Source organism: Bos taurus, chromosome 10 (assembly GCF_002263795.3).
Source record: "Bos taurus isolate L1 Dominette 01449 registration number 42190680 breed Hereford chromosome 10, ARS-UCD2.0, whole genome shotgun sequence".
NCBI classification, from domain to species: Eukaryota; Metazoa; Chordata; class Mammalia; order Artiodactyla; family Bovidae; genus Bos; species Bos taurus.
The window spans coordinates 27,352,969-27,362,992 of NC_037337.1; the positions used below are offsets into that span (position 1 = coordinate 27,352,969).

The 10,024-nt window shown below is 36.8% G+C and overlaps 1 protein-coding gene across 1 annotated transcript; it reads left to right on the forward strand.

Annotated features, from left to right (window-relative positions):
• The first annotated feature begins 782 nt into the window (after positions 1-782).
• On the forward strand, positions 783-3,228 carry OR4K15 (olfactory receptor family 4 subfamily K member 15). The gene is made up of 2 exons (XM_010809142.2): positions 783-1,689; positions 3,191-3,228. Exons 1-2 carry the CDS (start codon positions 783-785, stop codon positions 3,226-3,228), a joined length of 945 nt encoding a protein of 314 aa, XP_010807444.1.
• The last annotated feature ends 6,796 nt before the right edge of the window (positions 3,229-10,024 follow it).

Sequence of the window (10,024 nt, forward strand, 5' to 3'; positions counted from 1 at the left end):
TAATTTTTCACAAAGTGAATACTCCTATGTAACTATCAACATCAAGAAAGAGAACATCACCAGCAGTTCAGAAGGCCCTTCCTATCCTTTCTGTCCCCAGTTTCCCTTTAAGTATGGGGAAGGAGGAGGGTTCAGGATGGGGAACACATGTATGCCTGTGGCGGATTCATTTCAATATACGGCAGAACCAATACAATATTGTAAAGTTTAAAAATAAAATAAAATTTAAAAAAAAGAAAATAGAAAACCATAAAAAAGAATAATCATTATTGAAGCTTTTTCAACCTTAGAGATTAGTTTCACCTGTTTTTGAACTTTATTTTAAAAGGTTAGCACAGTATACACCTCTTTGTATCTAACTGTCTTGGTCAATATTAAGTCTATGAAATTATCTTCCTTTGTATTAGCAGTTTAAAAAGAATTTACTCCCTTTACTGCAGAAAAATGATTTAGTCTCTGTAGATTCTTAGACTGGATTTCTGTGATGTCAAAAAAATTTCAGATACTCAATTTCATTGTTAAATTAGTTTATTACATTTATTAAACTTATGTAATTGGTGCCAGTTGGTTGAACATCTCTCCCCTCCATCCTTCTTGAATAGTGTTGTTATGCTCTCTATATGATCTTTGATAATATGTGAAAACTTAGACACAAATATAAACAGAAACTAGAATCCTAGGGTATGAAGCAGAGCTGGGAAATCAAACCCATGCTCAGTTCACTGATTGATTTCTGTTTCTCTCACATTCAGGTGACTAAAGAGAAGTCCTTTCCAAAGTCAATGAATGAGACAAATCATTCTCAGGTGACCGAATTTGTGTTGCTGGGACTCTCTAATTCCCAGGAGCTCCAACCTTTCCTGTTTCTCATATTTTCACTACTCTATCTAGCAATACTGCTGGGCAATTTTCTCATCATCCTCACTGTGACCTCAGGTTCCCGCCTTCATACCCCTATGTACTTTCTCCTTGCAAACCTCTCTTTTATAGATATATGTGTTGCCTCCTTTGCTACCCCCAAAATGATTGCAGACTTTTTGGTTCAACGCAAGACTATTTCTTTTGATGCTTGTCTGGCCCAGATTTTTTTTGTTCATCTTTTCACTGGCAGTGAGATGGTGATTCTTGTATCCATGGCTTATGATCGTTATGTTGCTATATGCAGACCTCTTCACTATATGACGATCATGAGCCGTCATGTATGTATTATTCTTGTACTCATCTCCTGGTGTGTGGGTTTCATCCATACTACTAGCCAGCTGGCATTTACTGTTAACTTGCCTTTTTGTGGGCCTAATCAAGTGGATAGCTTTTTCTGTGACCTGCCTCTGGTGACTAAGTTGGCCTGCATCGACACTTATGTCATCAGCCTACTCATAGTTGCAGACAGTGGCTTTCTTTCTTTGAGTTCCTTCCTGCTGTTGGTTCTCTCCTACACTGTGATACTCGTCACAGTTAGGAGCCACTCCTCTGCTAGCATGGCCAAGGCCCGCTCCACACTGACTGCTCATATCACTGTGGTCACACTCTTCTTTGGACCATGCATCTTCATCTATGTGTGGCCCTTCAGCAGTTATTCAATTGACAAAGTCCTTGCAGTGTTCTACACCATCTTTACTCCCATTTTAAACCCTGTTATCTATACCCTAAGGAATAAAGAAATGAAGGCAGCTATGTCAAAACTGAAGAGTCGCTATTTGAAGTCTGGCCAGGTTCTGCAGTCATAAGAAATATTGTATTTCTGGAAACAAAGTAAATTCTCTGGACTATTAACACTGTAGCTGTGTCTCTACGTATTTACAAATGGAATCACTGTCATGTTAAAACCAATCATTTTAACCAGTGGGAAGTGTTGACTAAGTTGAAGTAAAGGTTAATGGTGATAATGAAAAATACAACAAACCTTAGTAATTTTCATCTTTTCTTCCTTCTATTATGTTTACTTGCCTTTTTTACTTCCTTTCTCCTTAATTTTTAAAACTTATATTTGTTTTAAGATAAACAGCTACTGACTGTGATATCAATGGTACAACATCTTTAACTGTATAAAGTGTAAATACATCGGGCCTTGTTTGGGTGGAAAAATTATTGTTTATACCACAACGAACAGAATTATTTTTACTGTGTATAAATAAGGCAATGCACTGTTTTAAAACAACATTTCAAAATTGGAAGAATAGTGACGTGTACTTTCTGTTTTGTCGTTTTATGTTCGCTCTCCTGCTATTGCAGGAGAATATTGTGAATACTGTTCCAAGTCATTTGTTTGGTGACATCATTGGATTGTTAGTTTTCAAGGGGTTCCTCCACCAGCTCCATTATTCCTTGTAAACTTCCCTGCCATTTGGGTCATATGGGCAATGAATTCCAATTAAATGGAAGTATTCACAAGACACAAGGTCATTATGGGATTCACTAACAGGGTCAAATAGATGAGCAGCAATGATAACTCTAAGGATTCTGGAGGAAAATTCTTTACTCTGCAACTGAGCACCACCCACCATTTGAAAAGCAGATCATAGGACCCTCTTGGGACTTATTCTGAATTGAGTTCCTGACCATGAGTTAAGTGACTATGTGACTAGGATTTCCCACCATTTAAAAAATCACAATTTCTGTCATTCACTGTTCTTACATCAATGTCCATTATACACCATTCTCCATAGAGGACGCAGTTAAGGTCTGGGAAAAGGATAATCTGTTAGCCCACTTTGGTTCTGTATCCCCTCAGTACTTACATAATGGAGACATGAATCAGCTGAAATTTAGGCTATGGATCAGATGGTAAAGAATCTCCCTGGAATGCAGGATACCCGGGTTCTATCCTTGGGTTGGGAAGATCTCCTGGAGACGGGAATGGCTACCCACTCCAGTATTCTTGCCTGGAAAATTCCATGGACAGGGGACCCTGGAAGGCTGCAGTCTATGAGTTTGCAAAGAGCTGGACACAACTAAGCAACCCACATACACCTGAGGCATTGGATTCCCTTTCATTAAGGTTTTTTGACTACAACTACTCTTAAAACTTTACCTATAAGTAGAAGAGATTGATATTGAGAACTTGCCAATCGGTGGCAAGTATATTACATCAGACCTCCTCCTCCACAGGTGGCAGTGACTTGTCTTTACAGGAATGAAATTTTACTCTAGACATGAATTTTCTCTCTCTGCTTTTATTTCTTCTTCCAAGATCACTATCCAAGGCCTCAGAAAGGGTCTGATTTATGAATTTAGGATTCTACAAAGATGACCTGTGCAACACATTTTACTCTGAAAAATATTGTGGCAATAGATACAGGACCATGAGATCAATTTTCCTGAACAAGTCCAGGCTCAAAGAACAATTGAATGTACAATTAAATGCTCAGGAAAGAGTCTAGCATTATGATTATACCTACTTGGAAACAATGAACTCTAAGATATGATATATACATTGAATGCTGAGTGCTCAGTCATATCTGACTCTTAGCAAGCCCATGGACTATAGCCCATGAGGCTCTTCTGTCCATGGGATTTCCCAGGCAAGAATACTGGAATGGGTTGCCATTTCCTTCTCCAAGGGATCTTACTAACCTAGGGGTCAAATCCATATCTCCTGCATTGGCAGGTAGATTTTTTTTTTTTTTTTTTACCAATGAGCCACTGGGGAACCTATATGCACTGAACTAGCAGTTAATTGTAACACTGTGCTGTTAACTTTTAATATACAGTTTTGAAAAGTATAGAGTAGAAATAAGAGTGTTCCTCTTTCCATCCTTCTTAGTGACCTATTTATGAATTTTTTGCTTCTTGCCACTGGAATTCCAGGCTTTGCTATACTGAAGATTCTGATTGCCAGAAGAACAACACTATTGAGAAATACACTGTGATTTCCACTCAACCAAATCTTTGCCAACTGCTTGACCACATTGGGATTTTCATGTTAATAGACAAGCAGCCCACAAAAGGGGAGTCACTGCATTAACTAGAATAGATGACGTAGTTAACATGAGGAGCTAAATAATGTTAGTGAGTTCAGTCTCTCAGTCATGTCTGATTCCTTGTGACCCTATGGACTGAGGCATTCCAGGTTTCCCTGTCCATCACCAACTGCCAGAGCTTGCTCAAGCTCATGTTAATAATGCAGACTGCAAAAACATATCAAAGTAAGACATAGAAGAAGGAAACCTATAAGAAGTTAATTAATGATCAGGTTACCAGTATAGGAACTGGGCCTTGATGTTCCTAGAAGCCTTTGATGAACCACATGTCCCAGTTCCCTGTTGATTTGATTACTATAGCTTTGTAATATAAGAAAGGAGAGGGAAATTTATTGAAAGAAATAATGACAGAAAATTTCCCAAATATGAGGAGGAAAATGTACATCCATTTCCATGATACCTAAAGAACCCAAATAAGCTGAACATCAAGAGATCTTCACTAACACATATTATAATCAAATTGTCAAAAGTTAAAGACAGAGGGAATTTTGGGAATGGCAAGAGAAAAAATACTCAAGACATCAAAGGGAATTCTTATAAGTCTATCTGCAGATTCCTTTGCAGACCAGGAAATAGTGAGACAATCTATTCAAAATACCTGAGAGAGAAAAGCTTCCAGTCAAGCTGAGGACCTTATCCCTGATCATCTTGCTGAATGTCACTCCACTCCATATTTTATATTTGTTCAGCCTCAGCATACATGCAAGTCAGTTTTAGAATTATCAATATATACTCCCTGAGAAACAACTTTACCAACTGTAGTGCAGTGCTAATGTATAATTATTTTTATCTTTAAACTTTCAGGTTAAAATTGGAATGCTCCAGTTATGTAGGGTGGTTCCTTTCTCCCTTCCTCCTTCAGTGCAGTTATGTCATACATTTCTAATACAGTTAGAGCTGTTTTTCAGATTCTGAATTCTAGGAGGGATGCCCTTACAACCTGGTTGATGTTTTGCTTGTTTGCTTATTTGTTTATGTTTGCTACTAAAATTAAACACTTATTTACATGTCTATGAGTTTTGAAAAATACATAAAGTCATTTATCCACCAGACTTGTAACATATAGAACAGTATGAGGGCCTTTTTAATGTAAAACAATAAAGACATAAAGAAAAGAATAGGGAAAAATTTTTAAATACATTTACATTTCCTCCCACAGATATCAAATGTTGGTATTGTACCATAGCTGCTTCAGATCTTTAAAAGTATATATAGTATCACTGATCCAGTTGAAACAAGTTTCAGCTTACTTCCTGACTATTTCTCTTATCTTTCATTCAAATACTACTCAGAATTTGGTGTTTATCACTTCCCTGGATGTTTTGGAACGTTTATTGTCCATAATTATTTAAACCCTGTGAAAACGTGATCATTTAAATTGTGTAATTTCATTTTTAAACTTGCTTAATGTTTATATATAAAATTTGATTTTAATTGTAGGTAGTATGCCATTGTGTTAAAATACTATAATTGTTTTCATTTCCCCATTTTTTATTTTTAATTTTTTAATTTATTTTTTTTAAACTTTACATAATTGTATTAGTTTTGCCAAATATCAAAATGAATCCACCACAGGTATACCTGTGTTCCCCATCCTGAACCCTCCTCCCTCCTCCCTCCCCATACCATCCCTCTGGGTCGTCCCAGTGCACCAGCCCCAAGCATCCAGTATCGTGCATCGATCAAACCTGGACTGGCATCTCGTTTCATACATGATATTTTACTTGTTTCAATGCCATTCTCCCAAATCATCCCACCCTCTCCCTCTCCCACAAAGTCCATAAGACTGTTCTATACATCAGTGTCTCTTTTGCTGTCTCGTACACCGGGTTATTGTTACCATCTTTCTAAATTCCATATATATGCGTTAGTATACCATATTTATGTTTTTCCTTCTGGCTTACTTCACTCTGTATAATAGGCTCCAGTTTCATCCACCTCATTAGAACTGATTCAAATGTATTCTTTTTGATGGCTGAGTAATACTCCATTGTGTATATGTACCATAGCTTTCTTATCCATTCATCTGTTGATGGACATCTAGGTTGCTTCCATGTCCTGGCTATTATAAACAGTGCTGCGATGAACATTGGGGTACACGTGTCTCTTTCCCTTCTGGTTTCAATCCCTATCAAGCTACCAATAGTATTCTTCACAGAGCTAGAACAAATAATTTCACAATTTGTATGGAAATACAAAAAACCTCGAGTAGCCAAAGCTATCTTGAGAAAGAAGAATGGAACTGGAGGAATCAACCTACCTGACTTCAGGCTCTACTACAAAGCCACAGTTATCAAGACAGTATGGTACTGGCACAAAGACAGAAATATAGATCAATGGAACAAAATAGAAAGCCCAGAGATAAATCCACGCACATATGGACACCTTATCTTTGACAAAGGAGGCAAGAATATGCAATGGATTAAAGACAATCTCTTTAACAAGTGGTGCTGGGAAATCTGGTCAACCACGTGTAAAAGAATGAAACTAGAACACTTTCTAACACCATACACAAAAATAAACTCAAAATGGATTAAAGATCTCAATGTAAGACCAGAAACTATAAAACTCCTAGAGGAGAACATAGGCAAAACACTCTCTGACATACATCACAGCAGGATCCTCTATGACCCACCTCCCAGAATATTGGAAATAAAAGCAAAAATAAACAAATGGGACCTAATTAACCTTAAAAGCTTCTGCACATCAAAGGAAACTATCAGCAAGGTGAAAAGACAGCCTTCAGAATGGGAGAAAATAATAGCAAATGAAGCAACTGACAAACAACTAATCTCAAAAATATACAAGCAACTCCTACAGCTCAACTCCAGAAAAATAAATGACCCAATCAAAAAATGGGCCAAAGAACTAAATAGCATTTCTCCAAAGAAGATATACAGATGGCTAACAAACACATGAAAAGATGCTCAACATCACTCATTATCAGAGAAATGCAAATCAAAACCACTATGAGGTACCATTTCACACCAGTCAGAATGGCTGTGATCCAAAAGTCTACAAATAATAAATGCTGGAGAGGGTGTGGAGAAAAGGGAACCCTCTTACACTGTTGGTGGGAATGCAAACTAGTACAGCCACTATGGAGAACAGTGTGGAGATTCCTTAAAAAACTGGAAATAGAACTGCCTTATGATCCATTTCCCCATTTATAAATACTTAGATTATCCTCTTATTTGAAAATGTTTTAACAAAGACATTGTGCATATATCCTCATGCATGTAAAATTTTTACTAGAGTATACAGAAAACAAGTTTGATGAATGGTACAGAATCCCATCTTCCACTTTAAAAATGACCAGTTATAAATTACAGCAGAATCTCTGAGGACAGTCAGGGATGTAACACATATAAAATATCTAAAATATGGTCTAATAGACTACAGGTGTATTTGTCCAGGAAATAGAAGATTCGTCATGGAGAAAAAATGTAAGCATCTTCAAATATTTGAATAACAAATATGTTGAAGGAGGAGATTTCTTCAACTACAGGTGGTAGAACCAGTTGAACATTATAACAACAAACTAAACTGTCTTGCTGGAGAAGGCAATGGCACCCCACTTCAGTACTTTTGCCTAGAAAATCCCATGGATGGAGGAGCCTGGTAGGCTGCAGTCCACGGGGTTGTTAGAGTTGGACACAACTGAACGACTTCACTTTCCCTTTTTTTAAACTTTCACTTTTCACTTTCATGCATTGGAGAAGGAAATGGCAACCCACTCCAGTGTTCTTGCCTGGAGAATCCCAGGGACGGGGGAGCCTAGTGGGCTACCGTCTATGGAGTCGCACAGAGTCGGACACGACTGAAGCGACTTAGCAGCAGCAGCAGCAAACTGTCTTGCAAAGTAGTGAGCTCCTTGTGACTGGAGAAAACCTTCCCAAAGTTGGTGATCATTTATAAGACTGTATGATGTCTCTAATGATAGTCAGAAAGTTGGGGGTCAGAAAGATTACTCACTAGGAGTTTGAGTGATAATCAAACAATATTTTGCTTTCATATATACCACTTGGTTGAAGTTTTTTTTTCTTTCAGCTTCTGTTAAAATTATTATGTAAAGTATAATTATTCCCACTGCAGGATGACTGCACAGTTTTATAAAGGGTGATATTTAACTTCTCCAATGAGATCAATTTCCTGGCATCCTGGTAATATAAAATGTCTTATCTTAGGATACTGAAATTATATGGTTGAAAGAAAGAGGAGCAGAGCCTGCACTACCTTGGCACAGAACCTGAGAGGCTTAGCACATTTCAGTTCAGAGACCAATTTAAAATCATGTCAAGAGTCTATTGAAAATGCATTCGACATGAAAATTCATGGGTTATTGGAAATTTAGAAGAGTCAGAGAAACAAGGACTAAGAGAGTTATTAGAACATGTAAGTATCATAAGTACATTTTGAACAGATTTGCTTGGAATAGAGAAATAAATAATAAGCTGTTTTCTAGATGCAAAATTGACAACTAGAATTCAGCAAAAGAAAGTCACTGTTGTCTCAAACTGAAAACTCCATCTAGAAAAAGCAAATTTCTGTTCTTTTCTCTCTGCATATAACATAGACTCTCCTACTGCACTGGCTTTAGGGATAGCCCTGATAGGAATAGGATTAAAATTTGACGAATTGAGGGAAGTATGTTATAACCATTATCTGTGTCTTCTTTGCTCCTTTTACGCTTTCTATTCAAAGGATATTTAGACACTAGTAGCCTGGTGGGCTACAGTCCATGGGGTCACAAAGAATCGGACACGATTGAATGACTTCACTTAAGTCTATATTTACTGCCTATCAAAATTTACCTGGAATGAAGACAGGAATTGCTGTTCTTTATTTCATTTTGCTTTTAATCTTATAGGAAAGTAAGTTTTATAAGATACATTATGGACAAGAAGAATTATGCATACTCATGTTCTCAGAGTTCTATTGATATGTTCTAGAGAAAGATATTAATGTAAGATTAATTCCCTAAGTATCAAACTTCACCTAAAACCAGGAGGAAAAATTTATTTTATGATGGCTTTGCAGTCTGAAAATATTTTTATGCCTGAGATTTATTGGCAGTGAGAAAATACATAATTCATTAACTAAAATGCTGCTGGACTTTCTAAGGAAATTCTAAGAAATTTGAGCAATTTTTCTGAAATTCACATGTTCCCATTACATAACTGCCTCTACATTTCTAATTTTAGAAATGAAAATAGCCTTGGAGATTATCTAATCTTATTTTCTAAGCTAATAAATGGAAGAAGTTTATTTATCTATACTAATATGTGCCTATCTAAATTATTAAAAAAGAATGCAAAATATTATATTGACCTGGTCTGTAACACTTGTGTTAATAGTAAAGTCAATGTGGAGAGGATATTCTAGTTACTTCTTTTGTTTTGAAAAGTTAACTGACAATTCTATTGGGGAGATGGATATTATATGAAATTGGGAAGTTTCGGGAAATTTCTTAGAGATAAGACAATCTGTACAATAGATAATGAGTGATAACACTTCCTTGTGTAACATTATAAAACCTCGGGCTTTCTTCTCTCTTCAACTCCCATCCCTGTCCTTGTCCCTCTCCCCAAACCTTGTCTCTGAGTGTCTATTATGTTCAGCATACATATCTCTCGTCACTCATTACTATAGTCTCCTAATGTCAAATCCCCAATTAGTTTCTAATCATTGTAAAGGCTTTCCTTCTATCTGTATGCTGAGGGCAATAATGTTTCAGAGTGTAAATGGTTAGAGTGAAGTCTTAGAAGACTTGTAGTCTCTATTTTGGCCTTTATGTGAAGGCTTCTGCAAAATTTTGTTTCACTTGCCAAATGTAAATACTACAAGGCATAGCACAAAGAGGGAGTTGTGCTGCCCTAGACTCTTGATTCAGTCAGAAGAGCAGAAAAGGCAATTTTTCTTTACCTTCTTCTTGGATCTTCTTAGGTTCTATGTCCATTTTATCTATTAACAAATGTCTGAATACCTGACCCTGCAGAGTAATTGATGCCTAAATTTCTTTGATGAAACCATCATGATTTTAC

What these genes read in the sequence shown, in the direction of transcription:
- OR4K15 (XM_010809142.2), top strand. Translation starts at nt 783, where the DNA reads ATGAATGAGACAAATCATTCTCAGGTGACCGAATTTGTGTTGCTGGGA. An exon ending in AGCTATGTCAAAACTGAAGA is followed by an intron (nt 1,690 to 3,190) that starts GTCGCTATTTGA and finishes TCTTCTTCCAAG; the next exon opens with ATCACTATCCAAGGCCTCAG.